Below are 27688 nucleotides of genomic sequence, written 5' to 3' on the forward strand. Positions count from 1 at the left end.
AGTCCCGGAGCTCCGTCTACCCCCCCCCCCCCCGCCCCCCGATTCCCTCAGAGGGTTTTTTGACAACGAAAGGACTATCAGGTGACAGAGTGATTTTGCCTGTCACAGCTGGGTCTATCCTGGCACCCAGGATAGACCCAACGGGTTTTCCAGAGAGCTCAGATGTGGGAGTTAAAGTAATAACTCCCTATGTGGTAAATGCTTCTACACCCAGAGGGAACAAAGAAACATCGGGGGAATCAAATGTTCACCTTGAAAACCAAGGAACTGAGTTTAATTTATTGTGCCCTGCTATTCCTAAACCTACTGAAGTCACCATGGATTCTTTATGGACTGCAATAATGGTTTTGGAAAAATCAGTATCCTCCTTAGTAGATGTTACTTTTGGACTAGCTGGGAAAATTCAACCTATGGAGTCTAATATAAATTTAAACACTCAAAACATAAACACTTTAGATCTGAAGGTTAATACCATGCAAAAAAAATCAAGAACAATTAATTAAATCAGATACGATACAGCAAAGGAAATTAGAAAATATAGAGAATTCTATCAGATACCAAAACTTACGTATATTAAATTTTCCTATATTAAAGATGATACCTCCTTTAGAAATGTTTAAAAAGTATATACTAGAAGTTTTAAAAATTCCTAAAGAGTTAATGCCTACTTTAGCAAAAGTGTATATGACTAAACCAACTTCCATAGTAACTTCTGAACAAACATCTGAATCTGAGCTAGACCTAACACAATTTCTTGAAACTTCAATGGAATCGGAATTGAATATAACTAAGAGAGGGACATTGTTTATACAGTGTGTATTTTCACAAGATAGGGAAATGATAATGAAAGCTTTTTTCCGTAATAGAAAAGTACAGTTCTTTGTCCAATTAGTATGGGTATTTCCCGACATTACACGTTCTACTCAAGAACGAAGGAAAAAACTCTTATCCATGCGAGCTAAAGTAGAGAGTAAGGGAGCTAGGTTTAATCTTAGATTCCCATGCCAATGTATAGTGAATAAACAGGGTGTTAAAAATGTATACTTTGAACCCGAACAATTGCGTAAATTTTTAGACTCAGGGTCCAATGTGAATTCAAGGTAATTTGATGACGGTATGTAATATGGAAAGTAACATTAGAATCCTCTAGTTTCAATAATTTAAAATTCATTTCTTTATCAATTCCGCCAGATTTCGGAAATTGCCTTTGTTACATTAATATTACATAAGGAATATATTTGCAGTTAAGGTAAATCGATATAGATTAATTATCTCTCTTTGTAAGTGGGAAAATTGTCTTAATGTTAAACTGCATCCTGTTGTATCTTACTTAAAAATTGCCTGTAATTATGGTAAAATTCTATAAATAAAAATAAAAAAGAAAAGAAATTACCTATACAATGTGGGAGCAGGGAAATTAGCCTAACCATCCCTCTTTTTTTATTGCGGGCACTATTTCTGCTAAATTTGTATCACTTTTATGAATCTAGACCAAACATAGCAAAATAAAAGTACTCGATGACTGTGCATGGGCAATGCCTCTCGGTGCACCAGAGTCCATGAACTGCATGAGCACCATAAAACAAAAAGAAAATTAAGAGCTGACCCAAAAACCTACCTAAGGATACCTAAAAATTGAAAACTAGACTGTGGTGCCACATGACAAAGTGATTCCTGCCATACTGGGAAAATAAAAATTTCCATGTAAGCAGGACAGCGAAGATGAATGATTGGTGGGCTCTGCGGACAGATGAGCCTGATGGGACCTCCACATGAACGTGTGGCAGTATGTCATTCTGCACATGTCCAGTGGGCATGCTCAAAGTTTTAGAAAATTTGAGATATAAGTTCCATGCTAGGCTCCATCTGATAATGTCACTTGTGACGACTGCCAATCTGCTTATCCTTGAAGAACTTTGATTTTTTTCAGTAAACTCTTTTTTTCTGTTTGGAACACAATCTTCTGATGTGGACTGATTTTATTTTTGGTAGACTTTGAGAGTGATCCTCTTACAGGCCCTACAGATGAAATCCTATCCCCAACTGACAGAATCCATTTCCCCAACCCTGCTTCTAAGTGTTTAAATTGTAACCCACTCTGAACTATGGAGAGCATGGGATATAAGTATTTTAAAGTTTACAAAGAGGTTCAGTGTACTAAACAGCATCGAAGTGTGATACCCCACCCCCCCTCCCGACCCCACACACTCTTTCCATAGGGCTGGAGTTACATTAGCGACAACTCATAAGTCTATTATATAGAAGTAGGATCAAAGCCAGGCCGAAGTCAGCAACCAGAGAATCCAACAGATCAGGATACAAGAAGGAACACAGAGGTTATACAGAGGCTGGTGTGGTATTTCCTAGGACAAGCACAAACAATGACCAACCACAAGTGCAGTCAGGGGAGGGGAAGAAATATCTCAACCACTCCAGACTGGCTAATAATGGACCAATCAGGGAGCATTTCGCAGGACTGAACACAAATATATTAACAGACAAAAGTATGCTTAGCTGGAAGATAGTCTCCTCAGAGCTCACTAGAACCTAACACTTTGTTTCAGCTGTTGTCTTGCAACTCTTGAGTGAAATGACAACAGTACTGATGGTTAATGATCTCTTTCCAGTATCGGTTTGCCATAGATGAAAATGAGCTCTGTAGAAAACGTGTGTGAGAAACTGCTATGTAGCCAGCAGAAAAAGATAACTACATCTCATTGAGGTAAGGTAGGTTTTTTTTGTAAAAACTGACGTGCAAAAAAATCTTTGCATGCTAGCATTTGCTTGATTCTAAATTAGAATTGCTTTGCATGACATTGCATCACAACTCACTGATTCAGAAGTTTAGTAAACTTTCACACATAGACAATGTGCAAAAGTTTACATCTTGTGAAGGGGATATTATGAAAATGGGTCAATGTGTGAATGAACGTCCAAAATTCTGATATTTTGGCATTTTTGCACATTTTGGGCCATTCTGCATGTTTTTTCATGTTTTGGCCCCTTTTGCAAAACAATTTTGCACTTTAGCACATGTGCTTCAATGGTAGAGAGGAGGTAGCCCAGGTCATACTCATTCAGGGTTAACAGAAACGTTTACAGTCTACCTACAATTCTTTCAGTACTAGTAAATGTATTCCATATTGGCTAAGATCAAATGTAAGGCCTGAGTCATGGTCTTATAGTTGAGATTGAGAACCTGTACAAAATAGGCAGAGGAAAGATCAACACCCTCCCATCTGACCTCACTGGGGAAACAAAACAGTTTATAACTTTGCCAAGTTAGAAGGTTAATCTCCCATTTATTTAAAAAAAATACAACAGTAAACTTGTGACTGCTCAATTAATGTTACTTTATTTACTAAATAAAAAATGTCAGAGAGAAAATTATATTGTTGCACCAGCATCCTACTACTAAGTTCTTGAAGTCAAAGTAACCTCAATAAACTTTAAAAACATACCTGAAAACATAATATAGTTATAAATGCATGTGCAATTTATTACTTTATTTATTCTTTCTCTATTGAAGATGCAACATGCTATTGCAAACACAGTATTGTCATGATTATTTGTTTTACATTTTGCTTTGCTGTGCTTCACTAGTCATGTTTGTCCAAATAATTCAGATAATCAAAATCCTAATGATCCTTTCTGCATCTTAAAAATGACGGAACAATGGTCAATAATTGTGATCTTTCATTTTTAATATGCCTCTTCATAAAAGATTGTGATTGTCCTTTAAGCTATTTTACATAATACTGTTAAATATATGGTCTGTTTCTTGATGTTGCATATTACCACTTTCTCCTACAGAGACACGTTGATGAAGATTTAAATTTTATCATGCCTTGTTGCATTCTCAGTCTAATGGATGAGGTGTGTATGGACTCCAGTTCTTTGTGACCTTGAAAAAAATTTTGAAATATTAGAAATGTAAAGTTCTAATGTATCTATTTGTATACAAAGCATAAATAACTGCAGAGTATTGGTTTCCAAGCCTGCTACTAAGCAAAACATGAAAACTGAGAAGGCAAATTAATTCAACCCTGTTTTAGCAACCATACTGTAAGATGGTAACTTTTAAACAGCCAAAAAAAAGGCACATGTTCGTGCGTATGCTGACTCGTGCTAATGGACACGGCCATTTTATAACATACTTAACACGCCATCCATAGCAGAAGTTATGCAATAGGGGACCCCAGCACGTGCTTGTGTGCGTCAATATGCGCACATTTCAAGTTTACATCCCGGAATGCCCATGTCCTGCTCATGCTCTGCCCAGACCATGCCCACGCCCCACCCCTTTTTTTGTTTTTCGATTTGAGCACGTGACAGGAGATATGCAAGCAACATGCGTATCTCTCGACTTTAGTGCGCGCCAAGATTTTAAAATTCACTATATATTTCTATCCTTCTAGAATTATTTCTTGTATATTCTCATTTGAGCCATTTTAATGACAACTTTTACTATTTATGGTATTTTGCAAATAGGACCACAAGGAAAAAATATGTAATAAAAGTTCAGTTTATTCTATTCATTCACAAAAAAGGTCTTTTGCATTCACAATACCACTGTTTTCTTTCCAAAGCTTAGTCACAAGAGGAGGTGTATACACATCTTACAATCCCTTAGTATGAACGTGTTTTGCCAAGGGGCTGCATAGAGAGGAACCAACGAAATAATTCATTCATGCAAATAGAGGTGAAGCTGGAATAGTGGTCGATACAGTAATATGGAAAACTTTACTTTTTTTTATAAGAACATAAGAAATTGCCATGCTGGGTCAGACCAAGGGTCCATCAAGCCCAGCATCCTGTTTTCAACAGAGACCAAACCAGGCCACAAGAACCTGGCAATTATCCAAACATCAAGAAGATTCCATGCTATTGATGCAATTAATTAATCACTAACCAACCTCTTTCCCTTTTCAACAATTCACCAACTCGAGCGTACAAGGGAATCCTTGTGCGGTGGTAATCTTGCACGGAGGTATTTGATGAGGATAACCGATTTGCAGTTATCCTTTCTTTTACCTCCGTCTATTATTCTTTTTATTAAGGTCAAAAATATTTTTTAAGTGCTCTTTCGTGCAATTTTTCTTAAAATCCCTTCTCCCCTGCTGCTTTTCCGACCCACTGCTAGTCTTTCGTCATACTTATCAAGGTCATCGCCTTTGTTGATTTCTCATGGGTACGGAGCTGCTTGTCCGACACGGGCCATGTTTCGGCACAGGTGCCTGCTTCAGGGACTGTGGGAGAGTGTGCTGTGTCCTATGTGGGGTTCACAGCATTCTAAAGTCTTGTCAAAAGTTTCTGCTGTCTCTCGTGCGACGCCTTCTGTGTTTGCACACAGAAGGCGTCGCATGAGAAATCAACAAAGGCGATGACCTTGATAAGTATGACGAAAGACTAGCAATGGGTCGGAAAAGCAGCAGGGGAGAAGGGATTTTAAGAAAAATTGCACGAAAGAGCACTTAAAAAATATTTTTGACCTTAATAAAAAGAATAATAGACGGAGGTAAAAGAAAGGATAACTGCAAATCGGTTATCCTCATCAAATACCTCCGTACAAGATTACCACCGCACAAGGATTCCCTTGTACGCTCGAGTTGGTGAATTGATGCAATTAATAGCAGTGGCTATTCCCTAAGTAAACTTGATTAATAGCAGTTAATGGACTTCTCTTCCAAGAACTTATCGAAATCTTTTTTGACTCCCAGCTACACTAATTGCACTAACCACATCCTCTGGCAACAAATTCCAGAGCTTAAATGTGCGTTGAGTGAAAAAGAATTTTCTCCAATTAGTCTTAAATGTGCTACTTACTAATTCATGGAATGCCCCCTAGTCCTTCTAATATCCGAAAGTGTAAATAACTGATTCACATCTACTCATTCAAGACCTCTCATGATCTTAAAGACTTCTGTCATATTCCCCTCAGCCGTCTCTTCTCCAAGCTGAACAGCCCTAACCTCTTCAGCCTTTCCTCATAGGGGAGCTGTTCCATCCCCTTTATCATTTTGGTTGCCCTTCTCTGTACCTTCTCCATCACAACCATATCTTTTTTTAGATGCGGTGATCAGAATTGTACATAGTATTCAAGGTGCGGTCTCATCATGGAGCGATACAGAGGAATTATGACATTTTCCGTTTTATTAACCATTCACTTCCTAATTATTCCGAACACTTTGTTTGCTTTTTTGACTGTTGCAGCACACTGAGCCGACGATTTAAAGTATTATCCACTATGCCTAGATCTTTTTCCTGGGTGGTAGTTCCTAATATGGAACCTAACATCGTGTAACTATAGCAAGGGTTATTTTTCCCTATATGAAACACCTTGCACTTATCCACATTAAATTTCATCTGCTATTTGGATGCCAATCTTCCAGTCTTCCAAGGTCCTCCTGTATTGTATCACAATCCGCTTGTGATTTAACTACTCTGAATAATTTTGTATTGTCCGCAAATTTGATAACCTCACTCGTCGTATTCCTTTCCAGATCACTTATATATATATATATTGAAAAGCACTGGTCCAAGTCACTCCACTGTTTACCCTTTTCCACTGAGAAAATTGACCATTTAATCCTACTCTCTGTTTCTGTCTTTTAACCAGTTTGTAATCCATGAAAGGACATCGCCTCCTATCCCATGACATTTTAGTTTTCTTAGAAGCCTCTCATGAGGGACTTTGTCAAACGCCTTCTGAAAATCCAAATACACTATATCTACTGGTTTACCTTTATCCACATGTTTATTAACCCCTTCAAAAAAATGAAGATTTATTAAGCAAGACTTCCCTTGGGTAAATCCATGTTGACTGTGTTCCATTAAACCATGACTTTCTATATGCTCTACGATTTTGATCTTTAGAATAATTTCCACTATTTTTCCTGGCACTGAAGTCAGACTCACTAGTCTATAATTACTCGGATTGTCCCTGGAGCCCTTTTTAAATATTGGGGTTACATTGGCCACCCTCCAATCTTCAGGTACAATGGATGATTTTAATGTTAGGTTACAAATTTTAACTAATAGATCAGAAATTTCATTTTTTAGTTCCTTCAGTACCTTAGGATGGTCCAGGTGATTTCCTACTCTTTAGTTTGTCAATCTGGCCTACTACATCTTCCCGGTTCACAGTGATTTGGTTCAGTTCGTCTGACTTATCACTCTTGAAAACCATCTCCAGAACTGGTATCTCCCTAATATCCTCATTATAAAATCCAAGCCTGGGGGGAGCCCCGATGGCTTTTCCCATTCCTTCCGAGGCCGCTCCGAAATTGGAGCGGCCTCGGAGGGAACTTTTTTTCGGCCACCCCCCCCCACCTTCCCCTCCCTTCCCCTATCTAACCCACCTCCCAGCCCTAACTAAATCGTCCTACCTTTATTTCAAGTTACACCTGCCCGCCATCCCCAAGCACAGGCCCCACCCTGGACCGCCCCTGAACTGCCACCATGCCCCTGGACCCGCCCCATGACCCCCCCCAGACCCGCCCCTGGCCACCGCCATGCCCCCTGACCCGCCCCCTTACCACCCCTTTTTCGAAGCCCTGGGACATATGCGCACCCCAGGGCTTGCACGCGCCACCAAGCCTATGCAAAATAGGCTCGGCATGCGCAGTGGCAGATTTTCTCAGGTTACGCACGTAGCCTTTGAAAATCTGCCCCAAAGTCTTTCTGCAATGGCCTCATCTTCCCTAAGAGCCCCTTTAACCCCTCGGTCATCCTTAAAAAATTAAAACCATCATCTCATCCCTCCGAAACCATCCCCACAAAACTCCTGCTAGCTATCCCCGAGGTGATTGCCAAACCCCTCTCAAATATCCTTAACTGTTCCCTAGAGCATGGCACAGTCCCTAAAGTTCTTAAACAAGCAGTAGTAAAACCCCTACTCAAAAAACCCAATCTTGACCCAGACACCTTATCCAATTACAGACCTGTCTCTAACCTACCCCTCCTAGCTAAAGTTATTGAAAAAGTTGTCAACTCCCGTCTCTCCGATCACCTGGAACAAAACAACATTCTCCCATCTACACAACACGGTTTCAGAAAGCACTTAAGTACTGAAACCCTGCTGCTCTCCCTACACGATACCCTCATTAAAGGAACCGACTCAGGTACCTCTTATCTTATTGCCATGCTTGACATCTCGGCGGCATTCGACACAGTCAATCACGATGTCCTCCTCAACATACTCAGGAGTATCGGGATCACTGGCAATGCCCTATCCTGGATACGATCATATCTCCAGGATCGCCTTTTCACTGTATTAGTAGATAACAATGAATCTGACCCCATCAATCTTCCCCAAGGTGTTCCCCAAGGTTCCTCCCTCTCCTCTACCCTATTTAATATTTACATGCTTCCCCTCACTACCCTCCTCACTAACCTCCACATCAAGCATTTCATTTATGCCGACGATGTGCAACTCATCTTCCCATTCTCTGACTCTCTCCATACTGCTCTGCTTAACTGGGAAGCCTGTCTTTCCTCTATCAACAAATTACTAAATGACATGCAACTAGCTCTAAATCCCAGCAAGACTGAACTCTTAATCATATCTAATAGGCCACCGCTCCCAGACATCCCACCTGCATACTCATCCACATCTTTCCCATCACACGTTCGCAACCTTGGTGTCCTTATTGATAACCATCTTACTTTCAAACCCTTCATCAAATCTATCATCAAGGAATGCTATTTCAAGCTCCAAACCATAAAAAAACTCAGACCACTGCTACACTTTTCTGATTTCCGCACTGTACTCCAGTCTATCATTTTATCCAAGGTAGACTATTGTAATGCACTCTTTCTAGGCATTCCCGCCACCTATACCAAACCCTTACAACTACTACAAAACGCTGCCGCTAGGATACTATCAAATTCAAAAAAAAGAGATCACATCACCCCCACACTTATCGAACTTCATTGGCTCCCTATACACTCCCGAATTCTCTATAAAGCCCTTTCCATCATCCACAAAAGTCTGTTGAACTCTAACCTCAATTGGATTAACCCCCCACTCCTCCCCCGTACCTCGAATAGACCCACACGTACAGCCCTCCAAGGAACCCTACGTGCCCAACCCATCAAATCTTTCAAATTATCATCTACCATAAGCAGAGCTTTCTCTCTCGCTGGTCCCTCCATATGGAACTCCCTGCCTCCCGATATACGCCTGGAAACATACACACCCACTTTCAAGAAAAAACTGAAAACATGGCTCTTCCAGCAAGCTTACCACACATCACCTGCCATTACATAAACCCCCACTGCTTAACTAAAAATTGAGTAACTAAGAATTTGCTACATGACTAGGAATCTATTTCTCGGAATACGTCTCATGCCCATCGATTATGTACTTTGACTCGGCTACTTATGTAATTAGCTTTTGTAAATAGTTGTGATTTTACTGATTTTGCTGTATCTATTTATTGATATCACGGACGCTAGCGGCATAGTCAGCTCTATACCCTATCCCACTTTTAACCACCTTGTTCTCAGTTACATGTAAGGGCCCTGCCCAAAAGTTAACCTGTTTTTTCAATGTTATATGTAAGGGTTCTGCCCATTTGTTCCTTTTTAACTGTAAACCGATGCGATGTGTAAACGGTCATCGGTATAAAAGAAACTTTAAATAAATAAATAAAATAAATAATATTCTAACCGACTCCCTCACAGGTTTCTTGCTTAAGTCTGTGACAGCACTCTAAGCCGCAATACCGCGAGTAGGAAAACTTTCTTAATACTTAGTTTATTGCTGACTGTAGAATTTTCAAACACCTGTATAGGAAATTAGATATACAGTGTTTCTCGCAGAAGTTGTTACTCGCAGTATTGTATTATGTCCCTATTCTGCAAATACAAGATGAAAGCCCTTTAGATTACAAATCTCCAACACTGTTTTTTATATTCTACCACAGTGGCACAGTAGAAATACTGTCATTGTTAGGTCACTTTTATATTAAATAGCAATATACATGCACAGAGAAAAATCAGTTTCTCCTGGTAACTAGAATATACAGAAGTGAATTTTCAAAGGGGTTACGTGTGTAAAAGTAGCATATATTGTAGCAATTTTCAAAATCTCATTTACACATGTAAAACATTTTGAAAATTCTGCCCTAAGGAACAAATTTTCAAAGGAATTATGCCAATAAAAATAGCAATTTTCAAAAGCCAAATTATGCAAGTAAAACCCAATTTTGAATGCATAAATCCTTTTGAAAATTACCTCCAATGTGTCTGGGCAAATTCCTGTGGATATTCCATATATCCAAAAACTCATGTTAATAAACTTCCCTAATAAAGGCTAATACTGTAAAAATGTTCAGCTTAAATATAGTTTGGATAAACCTGGTTCTAAAAGCACTTTTGAATTTAAAACAAATTTCATGCCTCCTTGGAAAACTTCTGAAAGGAGAGTATTTTCATATTTGTCAGTTTCTAGATTATAGTTTTGAGAAATTTTGTACAAATAAAGAAAATGTTCATATGTATGAGCATGTTCAGCAAAGCAGGCATGTATTTCTATGGAGACCGGTATTCAAGGCATGCTATCATAGAGATTCACTCACATAGGACTGGATTTTAATACCTACGCGCGGCGTAAATTTGTGCGTGCAACCCTGCGCGCACAAATCTACGCCCGATTTTATAACATGCACCTTCCCCTACCTAACCCACCCCCCAGCTCTACCTAAACCCCCCCCAACCTTTATTTTTCAAGTTGTGCCTGCCTCTGGGCAGGCGTAGATTGCGTGCGCTGGATGAGTGCTGGCGTGCGATCCCCTGGCCTAGAGGCCCTAAGGAGGCCTCTGGCCACGCCCCTGCCCCACCCCAGACAGCCCCGCCACACCCCTTTTTCCAAGCCCCAGGACATAAGCGCGTCCTGGGGCTTGCACGCGTCGCTGGGCCTATGCAAAATAGGCTCGGCATGCGTAACCCCCCTGTGCACGTAAATCCAGTTGGATTTACATGTGGAGGGCTTTTAGAATCTGCCCCATAGTTTGTACAACAATATGAATGTATATCAATAGTGTATTAGCAGGGGAGCATGATAAATGTCTGTGTTTCACTAGGGTAGGACAGGGCTAGCTAAACTTTGGCCCTTTTTGGTTAATATGTTGGTTATATTATGTAGATATTCATAGCAATATGCTAGAACTATGGAGAGAGAAACTAATTATTAGCGTTAATGTGCACAGCAAAAGCATAGCAACATCGAGTTTCTGAAACAAACCATTGCATTAGAAGCATTATCTCAATGCTTACTGGCATTCGTTGTCTGTTATTTTCCATACAGAAACACTAAGGGGTCCTTATTCAAAAGCATTTAGCCGGCTATGTCAGAAATTAGCCAGCTAAATGAATATTTGGGCACATATCCAACTAAATTCTAGTTGTCTAATATGTTAGGCAGCTACAATAGGGGTGTTCTGGAGCCCAAATGGGAGGAGTTGAATTAGCCAGCTCAGTTAACCTGATAACTCCAATATTCAGATTTAGCTGGATGACTTAGCTGGCTAAGTCTAGCCAGGCTGTTGCGTGTGCCCGCCGTGGCAGGTCCGCGGTCCAGCCCTCTCACCTTCTTTTGCCAAATCCAGGGTCTAGTTCCACATCTCTGGTGGCGCTGGGCCACCCCCTCTGCTCCAGCTACAGGACTCTGTGCTCTGCGACAGGCCTCTCCGCATGGCCCGCGGAGAGATACTGCCATTCAGCGCCGTGTGCATCACTGCTGCTTATGAAGGGCCCGGGGTGGGAACTTGGCTGTGGCCCCGGATGATGACGTCACCGAAGCTCTGGTACTTAAGGCCGGGCTCAGCTCCTGATAGTTGCCTTTGCAACAGGTCTCCACACTGGTCATGTACTTCGTTGCCTCTTGGTGATTCTCCTGCATTCCTGGTTCCTGATCCCTGCAAGTTTCAGTTCCTGTTTTCCTTCGTTCCTGCATTCCCGATTCCTTGCCCTTCTTTGGACTGACTTCTCGGACATGACCTCCGCTTTGCTTGACTACGCTACGGATCTTCTCCAAACCAAGACCTCTGCTTTGCCTGACCACGCTACTGATCTTCTCCAAGCCCAGACCTCTGCTTTGCCTGACTACGCTACTGATCATCTCCTCGCTCAGACCTTAGCCTTGCCACTGCTCCTTGATTGCTGCCGGCCCTGACTCCAGCTTGCTCTACGACGCCTCTTCAGTCTACTTCCTGGACGTGGCCTATTCAGGCTTTGGCCTGCTCTTGCTCAGGTGCCCCGTCTGACTTTGGTTCTATTGGCGCCCGGGTCTCCGGGACTCCGCCTCGTCCAGTACAGACTTCCCAGCTTTGCTGTTGCTGCCTCCTCTGGGCTGACCTCTATATCCTTCCATCGATGACGACATTCGCAGGCCCACCTAAGCCAGCTGGCCCCGGTACCCAAAGGCTCAACCTGCGGGGAATGAAGGCTGGTATTGGTGAAGTGCTGGCCGGCCTCCATCCATCAGCCCACTCTGCCTGCCGACGGTGGGGACCCATAGGATCCTTCCTACGGGTAGCGTCAACTCCACCTCAGCCCAAGGGTCCACCTCTGATGCCTGGCCTGGCATCAAAAGTACAAGAACAGCAACAATTTCTTGAGGCACTGGCCTCCTCCATTGAGCTTCTGCACACCCAGCTTGATGCCCTACCGGTAATTCAGTTCCAGCACCGAGTTCCTCCCACCAACAGCCATCTCCCTCCACTCCTGGAGCCTTGTTGGCTCTACCAGTTCCGCCTTGCTTCAATGGTGACTCCAAGCTCTGCAGAGCGTTCATCAACCAATGCTACATGCAGTTTGCTCTGCAGCCCTCCATCTTCTAAGATGATCTTACGAAAGTCACCTTTATCTTGTCTCATCTGGAGGGGAAGGTGTTGGCTTGGGCCTGGCCCCTATAGGAGTGATCAGATTCGCTCCTGCAAGAACTATCTTGATTTGTGGCCATGTTTCGGCGGACCTTTGACGATTCTGGGTGGCATGCCGTGGCAAATGCTAATCTGCTACACCTTCGACAAGGCCAAAGAAGCCTATTTGATTATACGATTGAAATTTGGACCTTAGCCACTGAACTCTCCTGGCAGGAAGACTGCCTGCACGCTATCTACTTGGGTGGACTATCCCCGCAGCTTAAGGATGAATTGGCATCTCGGGAGCTCCCTCCCTCGCTCAAGGATCTAATCGATCTGACTGGCTGAATTGATCATCGTCTCCAAGAGCACCACCGGGAGAATCAGATACCCAGAAGGCCCTCTCGGGTTCACTCCCGCTCTCCACCGGCCACCAGCCCTGCCGCCGGTAGGGCTCCCCTCGTGGCCAAAATGGAACCCATGCAGTTGGGCCGTGGGCGGCTGTCCCTGGAAGAGCGCCTCCGGCGGAGACAATCAGGCCTGTGTCTGTATTGTGGAGCACCAGGCCATCACCTACAGACCTGCCAGTCTGTCTGGGAAACTACCCGGCCTAAGTTCAGTAGGGGTCCTGAACTTGGGCGCAACATCACCTGCCCCTCAGCTGTCCTTACCAATCACCCTGACTTGGGACTTCCGGTCCTTTCCAGTCCTCGCGCTGGTGGATTCCGGATTAGGAGGAAATTTTATTCTTAAGGATCTAGTTCAATTTTGGGTATAAATACCCATCCTTTGGAAACTTCCTTGTGCATTGCTTCGATTTATGGCAAAACATTACCTGGCAAATCTCCTTAACTACTGAGCCAGTTCAACTCCTCACTGGCATCCTCCATGTTGAAGAAATTGAACTTCTGGTCTTAGAAAAATCGATTCACCAGGTAGTCCTAGGGCTACCTTGGCTCCAACATCATTCCCCTCAGTTTGAGGAGACCGAAGACTTCAGCTCGCGGAAAAAAACGGACTGAGGAGACTGAGGGGAGCGGGGGAAGTGCCAAGCATGCACACACTACAGCAAGACTCAGATCTTTACTTTGAGAGCTCTGCCACCTACAGGACCGGAGGACATCCCAGAGAGCATGGCTAATTCATGCTGCTTATCTACGGGAAAATATGCCAAAAAATAAAGTGAGCATAGAGATGAAATTAAAGGTAAAAACCATTATGTATAATAAAAACAAAAACACCCCTCTGCAAACCAGGGCAGACCAGCAACCACTCACTCTATAGATAGCCCCGTGAGCATAAGTACCCTCAGGATAAAGAAAAAAATAGAAAAATCAAAAGAAGGGAGAACCACATCATATAAGTCCCATCCGAGACTCCTGCCAATAGCTAAGAGCCCATTCATGATTAGCACTCATCATACCCTCATCAATACTCATCATACGGTCCTCATCAATCAACTCCCCATACAAACCTACGACATTTTCTCCGTCCCCAGATTGAAAAGAAGAGGAGGCGGCCTGCTACTCGCTGCCAATAAAAACTTGGTTTGTCATTACACTCAACTATCTCCTCACTTTCCTTAGAATTCTCAATTTTCAAATCCTCTCAGTTACAAATAGGCCTTATTTACGCCCCCCCCTGGATGTCTTGATGCGGACCCTTCACCTTTAATAGAATACATTGTAAAACACATTAACATTGACTCACCGACCATTCTGTTAGGAGACTTCAATCTCCACGTGGACGCCACTCCTCGCTCCTCCAATTGCGAATCCTTCCTCAGCTCCCTCAGCTGCATGGGTTTCAAACAGCTAATCAACGAACCCACCCATAAAGCAGGTCACACGCTAGATCTCATCTTCATCAACCAGAGCTTTACTCTAGCGTCACATATCGATTGTCTGCCAATTCCTTGGTCGGACCACAAGCTTATCTCTACTTCCCTCCGATACCTACATTCAACTCCCTCGGTAACACAGAAATCCACAGTCCAATTCAGAAAGCTATGCAACCAGGAAACCCTCAGCTCTCACCTATCCTCCGAGTTATTCCACATCGACCCTTTGGATGCTGACACTGCGCTGACCTCTTGGATAAAAATCACTAACAAAGTGGCCGATGCAACCTGCCCGCTTACAACCAAAATCATCAGTGACAACAATGACAAAAAAAAACCATGGTTCACGCCACAATTAACAACTTTGAAACGTGAACTTAGAAAAAAGGAGCAGAATTGGCGAAAAAACCCCTCCTCATCTAACTTATCGGCCTTTAAATCACTCATGCACAAATACAGGATCGACATTCTTCAGACAAAAAGAGACTTCTACTCTCAAAAAATCAATCACTTCATCCACGACCCAAAAGCCCTCTTTTCCCTGGTCTCATCGCTCACCAAACCACCTTCTTCAACGATCCCAGATGACAAAGCTGCCACTAAAGCTTCCGAACTTGCCACATACTTCAAAAATAAAATAACAAACCTACTCGCCTCCCGTACAAGCAATAAAGTTCCTACCCAACATCATTCATGCTCTCCTAATCTACTACTCAGCCCAATATATCCTCAACTTTCCTCAGCCTCCTCGCCACAAACGGCCCGCTTAAAGGATTTCAAGCTTACATCTTCTTTAGAGATTGAAAACCTTTTAAAGAAACTCAAGCCATCCTCACACCCTCTTGATGCAATTCCAGCTAACCTTCTCATAACCTGCGCTAAAGACGTCGCTAAGCCTATCACCCAGATCATCAACGCCTCTCTATCACAGGGCCTGGTCCCTGACCCCCTCAAACTTGCCATCTTAAAACCCTTATTAAAAAAAACCAAATCTCTCTACAGATAACCCAGCAAATTTCCGCCCGATTGCTAATCTTCCGATCATTGCCAAAATCCTGGAAAGAATAGTCAACAAACAGCTCTCTGAATTTCTTGAAAATAACAACATCCTCTCCCCGGCTCAATTAGGCTTTCGCAAATCCCGCAGTACCGAAACTCTTCTTTTATCTCTGTCAGACAACATTCTCATGAATCTAGAAAACAAACATCCCTGCTTGCTCATCCTCCTTGATCTTTCGGCCGCCTTTGACACGGTCAACCATGATTATCTCATCGAAAGACTATCCGAGATCGGCATCAAAAACAAAGCTCTAAACTGGTTCAAATCTTTCCTCCAGAACAGATACTACAAAGTTAAGATCAATAGCAAAGAGTCACCACCGTTCAGTTCCACATTAGGGGTCCCTCAAGGCTCTTCGCTATCCCCTACGTTATTCAATATCTATCTTCTCCCGCTTTGTCATCTCCTTTCCAATCTAAAGTTAACCCATTACTTATATGCAGATGACGTCCAAATCCTTATTCCTATCACCGAATCACTTCAAAAGACTGTACTTTTTTGGAACTCCTGCCTCCTCTCCATTAACAAACTCCTGTCTAACCTTAACCTGATACTCAACACTAAGACAGAATTCCTCCTGATCACTCAAGATGGCACCCTTCCATTGAATAGCTCTCACCTTCCATTGAATAGCTCTCACCTTACGCCGCTCCCAGTTCTCTCCCCATGGGTCAGAAACCTTGGGGTGGTCATGGATAACCATCTGAGCTTTTCTGATTTCATCAACACTACGGTTAAAGAGTGCTACTACAAACTCCAAGTTCTAAAAAGGCTTCGACCCCTCCTTCATTTTCACGATTTCAGGTCAGTGTTACAATCCATCATCTTCTCGAAAATGGACTACTGTAATTCACTGCTTCACGGTCTCCCAGTCTACACCCTAAAGCCTCTTCAACTGTTACAGAACGCTACAGCAAGGTGTCTCACTAAATCCAACAAAAGAGATCATATAACACCAATTCTAAAGAAGCTCCACTGGCTCCCAGTCAAATCTCGAATCCTGTTTAAACTTCTATCAATCACCCACAAAGCCATATTCAACAACACTCCACTGGACCTCAGAATCCCTCTTCAGCTTCACACCTCTTCCCGACCGCTAAGATTAGCACAAAGAGGAACTCTACATGCTCCTCCCATGAAAACATCTTTAAGTAAAAGAGCTCTATCCACAGCAGGCCCCAAACAGTGGAATCTGCTTCCTCCGGAGCTAAGGCTGATACATTGCCCCAACACATTCAAAAAAAGACTCAAGACATGGCTATTCGGTCAAGCATTCCCTTAACTTACTTAGTCTTCCACAGCTCCCATAGACTGTTTTCATACTGTTGATGTCCAGAACCTATGCTCATGTTTTTACTCATCAATAAGAAATTTCTCCCTCCTCCCCCCCTCCACGAACAACCTTCCTTCCCCCTCCCCCCCATTAGCAAACCTCCCTCCCCATGCGCTAGTTTCGCTCTAATAGTGCATACTGCTACTGTTCCTAGTTATGTTATGTTATATTATCCAAGTTGTTCACTCACTTGTTCATTGTAAGACATATGTTGTCATTGTTTTCTACTTGTTATAATGTAAACCGGAGTGATAAGTAATTCTGTTACCTGAACTTCGGTATAAAAAAAGTTATAAATAAATAAATAAATAATAAATACCCAACATTTCAGTCCGGCAAATCGGAGTCGTGACCATTGTTCTATAGCCATTGTTTTGCTGCTTCCCCAGTATGTAGGATGATAGGCTGGCCATTCTGGACAACTCAAAGTTGAGCAGGGTATAACATAGCATATTTATAGTTCAGTCACTGCAACTCGTGCTTGACCTCGCCAAAAGCTTGCCTTCATCTCTGGAGCTCGGCCGAAAAGTCTTGAAAAATCATAATGCGGGAGTCCTGGAACTTGATCGCCCGCAAAGTTCTAGCCACATCCAGGATCTTCCTCTTATCATATACATTATGCAATTTAATAATCACCGCTTGTTGTATTGGCCGGCCCCACAGCCAACCCCGCTTACCGGCATAACAGGGCCCTCCGCCAGCTCCATCTTCGCTATGGGGAATCCCTGTCGCCATTCTCCACGGGCCCTTCCCGCTCGGGGTGCTGGCGCGAACGCTGGTCAACCCGCGCGTCGGCAGGCCTCCTAGGCATGCGCGCTTCCCCGCCTCTTAAAGGGCCAGCGGCAAGGGAGTGCCCGCGGCTTGGAGAGATGATGTCAGGGCCAGTGCTCTATTTAACCGGAACCCTGAAAGTCTGGCTTGCCTCTGCAATGGGTCCTTCTCCTCATGAGCTGCGGCTTGCTGCATGCTCCTGCTCCTGTGTTCCTGCCTCCGCGTCCTGGTCCCTGTGCCTGTCTCCGTTTGATTTGTCTTCTGGCTCCTGACCTCGGAACATCCCTCGGATCCTACTTGTCTGCCGCCTGCCCCGACCTTGGAACGTCTCTTGGATTCTGCTTGTCTGCTGCCTGCCCTGACTTCGGAACGTCTCTCAGATTCTGCCTGTTTGCCGCCCGTCCTGACCCTGGCCTGTCTGACCTCTCCATCGCCTCACGTCGTGGGATCTTCTTCACCAGGAACCCTTGCCTAAGTCTTGCTGGCCTCGGCACCCAAGGGCTCAAGTCACAGGAAACGAGGGCTGGTATATGTGAAGGTCCAGTTTGGGTTCCTGCTATAACCAGTTCCACCTGTTGATGGCTGGGACCTGCGGGGGCCTCCCCTACAGGTAGCAACAGCCCCGCCTTGGCTAAGGGTCCACACCCCGGCTGGCAACAGCTATCAGTTTGCAGAGGCCATGGACTTGGTGGACCTCTCCGGACTCCAGGCCGTTCCTGGGTTGGCACAGAAGCTCCAGCACAGCAGCAGTTCCTTGAGATGGTAGCAGCCACCATGGACCGCCTCAGTGCACTTCTCGACACCCTGACGACGGCAGCACCCCAACCCGACCCTGCACCAACCATTCCACTGGCAGCCTCCGCTCCTCTGTGGTTACTGGTCCCGCCCAGGTACACAGGGGACCCGAAACTTTACCAGGGATTCCTGAATCAGTGCCTGATGCAATTTTCCCTGCAACCAGCTCAGTTCCCCACTAGTGCAGTCAAGACCTCATTTATTATATCGCTTTTGGATGGCAAGACTCTGGACTGGACATCGCCCCTGTGGGATCGAGCGTACCCTATGCTTCAGGATATCCAACAGTTCCTACTGGCTTTTAGGCAGGTGTTTGAGGATCCTGGGCGTTCGGCCACCTTGAGCTCTGATTTGCTCCACCTCCGCCAGGGTGCCTGGCCATTGTTTGACTATACCACTGAGTTCCACACCCTGGCCTCAGACTTGAATTGGCGGGAGGACAGTTTGCAGGCAATCTTCCTCGAGGGCCTGTCATCACTCATCAAGGATGAGCTGGTGGCGAGGGAGTTACTAGAGTCCCTGAACGCCTTGATTTATCTTGCAGGGCAAATTGACCAATACCTCCAACAATGTGCCCGGGAACTGCGGTCGACAGGCCTCCTAGGCGCGCTGCTTCCCCGCCTCTTAAAGGGCCAGTGGCAAGGGAGTGCCCGCGGCTTGGGGAGATGATGTCAGGGCGAGGGCTCTATTTAACCTGAACCCTGGCAGTCTGGATTGCCTCTGCAATGGGTCTTTCTCCTCATGAGCTGCTGCTTGCTGCATGTTCCTGCTCCTGTGTTCTGCTCCTGTGTTCCTGCCACCGCGTCCTGGTCCCTGCACCTATCTCCCACTTGGTTTGTCTTCTGGCTCCTAACCTCGGAACGTCCCTCGGATCCTGCTTGTCTGCTGCCTGCCCCGACCTCAGAACGTCTCTCGGATCAGCCTATCACCCGCAGGCCAATGGTCAGATAGAGAGGACGAACTGTACCCTGAAACAGTTTCTTTGGGTGTATGTGAACTCTCAGCAGAATGACTGGTCCGACTTACTACCCTGGGCCAAGTATGCCTTAAAATCCCACCAGTCTGCATTTACCGGGTCATAACCCTTCCAAATAGTATACGGATGCCAGCCTCTGCCTCCTCTTCCATTACCTCTGTCTGTGTCGTCTCCGGCAGCACAGGCATCTGCACAAGAGTTACACCAACTTTGGGAACACACCAAACAACTTCTACAGCAAGCTGCTCAGAAGGCAAAGAAATTCTACGATGCCCATCATCGGGCAGCTCCACAGTTTAACCCTGGAGACAAGGTGTGGCTCAGCACTCGCTTTATTCGCTTGAAACTGCCCTCAGCCCGCTTCGCTCTCAGATACTTCGGGCCTTTCCCCATACTTCGCTGGCTGGGTTCGGTCACTTACAGTCTCCGCCTACCCACATCACTCAAGATTCATAATGCCTTCCACATCTCACTACTGAAGCCTCTCATCTTGTCCAAGTTCTCCAAGAAACCACCAGAGCCCTAACCTCTGGCATCAGAGGAGGACATTACATATCAGGTACAGGACATTCTGGACGTGAGGTAGCGTGGGAAGCGATGGGAATATCTGATCTCGTGGGAAGGATTTGGTCCTGAAGAGAACAGCTGGGAGCCTGCAGTCAATATCCTTGACAAACAACTGATCAAGCAGTTTCATGCTTCTCATCCGAGAAAGCCCAAACCCCCGGGAAGGGGCCCTAAGAAGGAGGGTACAGTTATGCCCGTCGGTCGCAGATGGCTGCGAGCGCTGTTGCTCACCTCTTGCTTCTCTTTGACTTCGTTGGGTGGACTGGCGGCCTCCACCAGCTATCGCCAGCATGCACTCCCCTGTTCCCGGGTTTCCCTGGTTGGCATGGATGCTGCCGACCACCATCTTGCCCTCGGAGGTCCATAGGTACGCACGCTCTCAGGCCAGTCTTAAGCACGTTATGGCGGAAACCTCAGGGACATCCCCCCCGGATAACGTCATTCTTCCTGGACTCTTAAGCCGGCTGGCCCTGTCTGCCCACGGCTTGGCAACGAGTTCCCTCATTGCTGAGTCTGCTTCGCTCACTACGGACTTCCCATTCCAGCTCCTGCTTCAACAGCGTGAGACGTCCCGGGTACCTGCTGCTCGGGGGCCCTTTCCTCGTCTCTGGCTATCCGTTCCTCGGAGGGCCTTGCGCCTTGGACTGCTGCCTGTCCTGTTCCCCGGGGCTTTGCCTGGAACCATCGCTTCTGTGAGTACTCCGCTCTGCAGACCTGCTGCATCATCTCTAGTGAGGAACCCTCATCGGTGTACCCCGCTCCACAGACCACTACCATATCATCTCTAGTGAGGATCCTCATCGGTGTACCCTGCTCTGCGGACCACTACCGTGCCATCTCTAGTGAAGAACCCTCATCGGTGTACCCTGCTCCGTGAACCACTACCGTATCATCTTTACTGAGGAACCCTCATCGGTGTACCCCGCTCCACGGACCACTACGTCTCATCTCTACTGAGGAGCCTCATCGGTGTACCCCGCTTTGCGGACCATTGCTGTATCTTCTCTACTGAGTTATCCTCCTTGGGTATACCCTACTTCTCAGACTCTGTGGCACCTCTGTGTCTGTGTGACTTCCTCCTACACTCCCCGCTCCGCAGGCAGTGCCACTACTTCTTTAATAAAGACTATAGTCATCTAAACTGTGTCTGACGTCACATGAGACCTCGCCTCCCGACGGTGAGGCTCATAGGGCTCCTCCTGTAGGCGGTACCATATCTCACCTCGGCCCAGGGCCCACATACCTACAAATCCTAACAAGGGAGGGAGGAAGCAGAAGTGGGGAGAAGAAGAGAGGGTAGAAGGGTGCATGAGTGTGTCTGTGTATGTGAATAAATTTGTGTGTATATGAGAGAGAAAGGAGAAAGTTTTTGTGTACCCTCCCTCCCCTTCCCCCTACTAATCCAAATCTACAATCTCAAGGTGACTGGAAATGAAGTTTCCAGGTATGAAGAGTGGTGGATTTTTTTAAAATCCTCATTAGTTTTAATTATTGTATGTTTGATAAGTCTGCTGTTTTGAAATATTGATTGATTTTGGTGAAAAGTTTAAAGTTTTTTTTAATCCTTATTCTTCTTATTAGGTGTTCTATTTTACATATGTTTTGAAAAACAGTTGTTCTCATAAAATCCAGGCAGAATTTGTAAGATGTGTAGCATTTTAGGAAACATTAGTGATCAGACAAAACACGTCTGTTATTTTTAATGTGTTTCGAATTAAACTATTTTATGCATCACAGAATACCACAATCATTAAACAAACCATAGCAATAAAAGAATTAATAAAATGGTCCTGTTCAAAAGTTTACATACACTTAGATCTTAATATCATGTATTTCCCCCTTTTGTATCAATGACAGTTAGCAGTCTTTTGTAATATTTGTGAATGAGGCCCTTTATTTTCTCATGCAGTAAAGCTGCCCATTCCTCTTGATAAAATGCCACCAGATCCTGTGAATTATTTTGTCTAGCTTGAATTGCATGTTTGAGTTTTCCCCAAAGTGGCTTAATTATATTGCGGTCAGGAGATTGTGCTGGCCACTCTAGAACCTGCATTTTCTTCTGCTGCAGCCACTGAAGGGTCGACTTGACCTTATATTTCAGATCATTATCATGTTGGAAAGTCCAAGTATGCCCCATACGTAGCTTCCTGGTGCTGAATACATATTCTCCTCCAATATTTTCTGATAAGATGCTGCATTATTCCTGCCATCAATTTTGACAAAATTCCTTGTGTTGCTGTAGCTCACACCTTCGCAAAAGAGCAGAAATTCACCTCCATGCTTCTTAGTAGGGATGTAGTTGACTCCTCTCTAAACATAGCATTTATAAGTTGTGACCATAGGGGTAGATTTTAAAAGCCCTGTGAGCGTAAATTCTGCCGGATTTACGCGCGCAGGGCACTTGCGCGCCAGCGCACCTATTTTGCATAGGCCGCTGGCGCGCGCAAAGCCCCTGGACGCGCATAAGTCCCGGGGCTTCGTAAAAGGGGTGAGAGGGGGCGTGTCCGGGGGTGGGGCAGCAGTCCGGGGGTGTGTCCGGGGAGCGGGTCAGCAGTCCGGGGGCGTGTCCGGGGGCATGTCCAGGGTCAGGGGGCAGTCCGAGGCGGGTCCTCAAGCAGGCATAACTTGCACAACAAATGTAGTGGGGGGTTTAGGTAGGGCTGGGGGGTGGGTTAGATAGGGGAAGGGAGAGGAAGGTGGGGGGACGTGGAAGGAACGGAGACAGGCTGCACGGCTCGGCGCGCGCAGGCTGCCGATTTTGCGCAGCCTTGCGTGCGCCGACCCCGGATTTTATAAGATACGCGCATATCTTATAAAATCCGGCGTACTTTTGTTTGCGCTGGGTGCGCGTACTTTTTTAAGATCTACCCCATAAAGTTCAATTTTGGTCTCATCACTCCAAATTATTTTGTTCCAGAAGTTTTGAGGCTGGGGACCAATGACCTTACTAGAAATGGTATCCTTGAGATACAGAAAGATTTCCAAAACTTAGGAAAGAGGATTATACACATGGCCAAGACTATTACCATTTCTGAAGTATTACCTATTCATGGAAACAGAAAGGAAAGCCTATGCCATCTAGATAATTTCAATTCTTCGCTCACAACCTGGTGTAATGAAAGTGGGTTTGGATATATTGGAGGCTAGGGCCATGGATGGAGCAATAAAAGATTATATGGTAAGGATGGCCTACATTTGTCTGTAGTTGCCAGTATTAAGCAATGGATGTCATTTGTTCTTACTAATTTTTATAGACCTTTTGACAGCAGAATTTCTCTCTATAGATTTGTGAGAAAATTACACTTGAGATTACATTTTTCTTTAAATCCTGTTTTGACTCAAGATTTTTCTATTGTACATTCATGATCTTTTTGGAATTCGCCAGGCCCTATAGATGCTCACATTTCTACGTTCAAAAAATGAGTATTGAAAGATCTTGAGGTGATTGAAGCATAAAAGAGATCTTATCATCATAATTTGACCAAATTACAAAGAACAGCTTTGACTGTGCTATCAGAGTCCTCAGAACTGGTTATAAAACCTGTCGATAAGGGGGGGGGGGGGGGGGGGGTGCTATAGTGGTCCAGGATCGGAATAAGTATCAACAGGCTATGTTGGAGCATTTAAGTGATGCAAAGCATCATGCCAGCATTGATCATGATCCTACTATTAATTTACAAATCAAAACTAAGACATTGATTGATTCAGCCAATTTTCTTATGGCTAAAGAAAAGAGATTTTGGTTGCTACAACATCCAAGGACGCCTACCTTTTATTTGGTTCCAAAAATTCATAAGAATCTTCAGTCACCACTAATTCGACCCATAGTTTCTTTATGTGGGTCGGTGTTGGAATCTCTGGCTATTTTTTGTTGACAATTTTCTTCAACCTATAGTAACTTGCAGCCCTTCTTCTCTTAAGAACAAGTTACAATTTTTGAATAAATTATCAAGAAGTCAGTTAGATGCTTGTTCAGTTTTGTTAATGACTATGGACATACAATCTTTATATGACCAGATACCTCAAAATGTGGCATTAAATATTATTGAATCACTTCTAACACAGCAGTTGGAGACTGATCTTATACCATCAGCGTTCCTGGTACAATTGTCTCAATTGGTTCTGTTTAATTTTTTCATTTTCGGCAACCAATTTTACCAACAAATTCATGGTATTCCCACGGGGTCATCCTTGGCGCCGTCAGTGGCCAATTTATACATGGCCAGCTTTGAGCAGCATTACATTTATCCTTCACATTGGAGGCAGAAGAGCCTCAAAAGCTATCGATATATAGACGTTTTCATGATTTGGACCTCATCTGAAATGGAATTATCATCTTTTATCACATGGATTAATTCTTTCGATGAGCATCTGCAATTCACTTATCAATTTGATAGGAAGTGTATTCCTTATTTGGACATGTTGGTCCAAATACAGGGACAAATTATTACAACTACAGTTGATCACAAACTAACTGATAAAAATAATCTTTTAAGTTATCACAGTCATCATGCTGTATCTTTTAAAAGAGGACTCCCAGTAAGTCAGTTTTTTAGCACTTGCCGTATTTGTTTGACTTAGGAAGAATTTGAGGAACAGGTGAAAATACTAGTTGCCAGATACATCAGCAGAGGTTATCCCTATAGTGACATCAAACGGGCATATAAACAAACAAAATATTCTGACAGGAGTGCATTCTTAAAATATAAACCTAAAAAAGACACCAATCGTTTAGTTTGTGTATTACAACATAGTACTACCTCCTCTGCTATAGCTGCGTTCATTAGGAGGCACTGGCATGTTTTGGCATTGCATGACATTTTTAAAGTGCCTCCTTTGATTGCCACTTTGCCTGGCTCTAATATACGTGATCGTATAGTGCAATCTTATTTTACTGGCACAGGGGTTAAATCATGCTAAATGTCAACATTGCAGTGTTTGTATCAATACTATTGAAGGAGCGGTATTAAAAGATCCTGTCACTGGCTATTATGTTAAGCATAAATCCATTACCAATTGTGAATCAGCGAATATGATTTATATTATTGCTTATCCTTGCCCAAAGATATATGTGGGTCGGACCAGTCGCCCTGTTAAAATCAGGATGTGGAACATCGGTCTCATCTCAATACATCTAATTTGCAGCACCTATCGTAGCTCATTGTGTTGACAGACAGCATTATTTTGAACAACTGCAATAGACAGTTATTGAACAAATTACTCTTACTGCACACGGTGGTGATCTTTCAATGCAATTAAACCACCGGGAACAGTTTTGGATATTTACTCTGCAAACGACATCTCCCAAAGGTTTGAATGAGGATTGTCACTGGTTATCATTGATATGACGTATAGTTTCCTCATTCTGCATCCGATGGGTGTTTCTTTAAATGACATTCATAGCAGCATGTTATTTCAGCCATTTTTTACATTGTTCACGTACGAATCTGATGAGAAGTTGATTTCCTTTTGCTTTGATGTGAATTTGGCTGTTTTATGAATCAGACAAGATGTTTTCTTCTTCTTTTTATCAATTCTGAAGTTTGATACTGGGTTCCCTAACAAACGGGCCAATACAGTACAGTGCGCTCCAGTGGAGTGTGTTTGGACGCGCTAGCTTTACCCCTTATACAGTAAGGGGTGATAGTGCGTCGAAAACCCGAAGCTAACCCCCCCAAAACTAATAGCGCCCACAACATGCAAATGCATGTTGATGGGCATATTAGATATTCCCGCGCGATACAGAAAGCAAAATGTGCAGCGAAGCCGCACATTTTACTTTCAGAAATTAATGCCTGCCAAAGGCAGGCGCTAATTTTGGCCAGCACTAGGGAAGTGTACAGAAAAGCAGAAAAAACTGATTTTCTGTACACCCTCCGACTTAATATCATAGTGATATTAAGTTGGAGGCCCCCAAAATAAAAAAAAATTAAAAATTAAAAAAAAAAAGTGTTTAAATGTGCCCGCAGCCTGCGGGTCGGAAGACAGATGCTTATTTATGCCGGCATCCGTTTTATGAACCTGTAGTTGTCAGCGGGCTTGAAAACCGACGCCGGAAAAATTGAGCGTCGGCTGGCAAACCCGCTGACAGCCACAGCTCCTGTCATAAAGGAGGTGCTAGGGACGCGCTAGTGTCCCCAGCGCCTCGTTTTACCGCGGGCCCTCATTTGCATCTTCTTCCCCCCTGAATCGCGTGCAAAGGAGAGTGGCCTGAGCAGGCGCTTGCCCGCTCTCCCTCGACTTTTACTGAATCAGCCTGAATGGATTTTTTGGGAAACCTGGACATGTCAGGTCTCCTGTTGAAAGATTTTTTCTGAAACTTGGCCACGTCAGGAGCACATCATTTGAGCTAAAGGAGCACATTATTTGAGCTAAGTAGTCTGTTTTTATTATTATTTAGTAGCATTTAAGCACATTGATTCATGGCTTGAATTTTTTCATGAAACAAATTTAATTTCTGATGAATTAGATCACATTTTTTTTGTCACTGCATATGTTATACAAATTATGGTGGTTGGTTAATGATTATATTGAATCACATATCGGGTAACCTGAGGAGGTACCTTTAAATGATATTTGTATGAAACCATCACCATCCATCTCTACATTTTTTATGTATTTTCAATTGCGCAGTTGCCTCACATAAGTTTTGTGATTTAGTGGATGTTGGTTTTTGTTTACTTTATAGCTACTCTCACTATAGTGGAGAATTTTTTTGAATTTTGGTTTGCTACATTTGTCTGTGGCAGGAAGAGGATGCTAAGTGAAAAATTCATATCATACATTCTAATGCATTTAAACTAGGAAGCGGGGGTGGCAGGAGGTAGCCAGTGATATTGGCATGTCACCCCAAGCAATACGAGAAATGGGAAGAGAAAGTAACATATTCAATCAGTTTAAAAAAACAGAAAAGGTGACTAGGAATAGCAGTTGGAAAGCTATGACCACAAATGCTCATAGTCTGAGCAATAAAATCCCAGACCTGCAGGCCCTAATGGTAGAGGTGGAATTTGACATTGTTGCTATCATGATTCTCATGACTAGGATACAGCCATCCCGGGCTATAACTTGTTAAGAAAGGTCATGGAGGATAGAAAGGGGAGAGGAATAGCTCTTTATGTCAAAAACAATATCCAAGCAACTGAATTGCAAGGGCCTGGGGTAAAGAAGCATTATGACTGTCCTAAAAAAAAAGAAGATAGTGCTTCCATTTTTACTGATGTGATCTACAGGCCCCCAGCTCAAATGGAAGAACTGGACAGAAATCTGATTGAGGACATCCAAAAAATGAGAAATAAAGGAGAAGTGTTGCTCACTGGAGATTTTAATCTGCCAGATATGTATTGCAGCATCCTTTCTGTGGAATCTACAAGAACCACACTTTCACAGCTGTGTCCTAGATTTTTCATGGGTGAACTCCTCGCTGTGTCCTAATCTTCATAGTTTAACATAGGGGTTCTCTTATAAAGAAGAAGGT

At 43.9% G+C, this 27688-nt stretch overlaps 1 protein-coding gene across 7 annotated transcripts in view; it reads right to left on the reverse strand.

Moving 5' to 3' along the window:
- Positions 1-27688, reverse strand: part of PIP4P2 (phosphatidylinositol-4,5-bisphosphate 4-phosphatase 2) — a 569842-nt gene that overhangs the window by 15166 nt on the left and 526988 nt on the right. For 2 of the 7 annotated variants that reach the window (XM_029591641.1, XM_029591645.1), the window contains exon 12: positions 3359-3904. The exons of 3 other annotated variants lie outside the window; for them this stretch is intronic. Coding sequence is in view for 1 of the 4 variants with exons in the window: in XM_029591635.1 (XP_029447495.1) it covers positions 3860-3904 (45 nt within the window). In the remaining 3 variants the exon portion in view is untranslated. Of the gene's footprint in view, positions 1-3358; positions 3905-27688 lie in introns of those variants that run through there. 2 more of the 7 variants (XM_029591650.1, XM_029591635.1) reach the window with 1 other exon arrangement.

Source organism: Rhinatrema bivittatum, chromosome 2, assembly GCF_901001135.1.
Source record: "Rhinatrema bivittatum chromosome 2, aRhiBiv1.1, whole genome shotgun sequence".
Classification (NCBI taxonomy): domain Eukaryota; kingdom Metazoa; phylum Chordata; class Amphibia; order Gymnophiona; family Rhinatrematidae; genus Rhinatrema; species Rhinatrema bivittatum.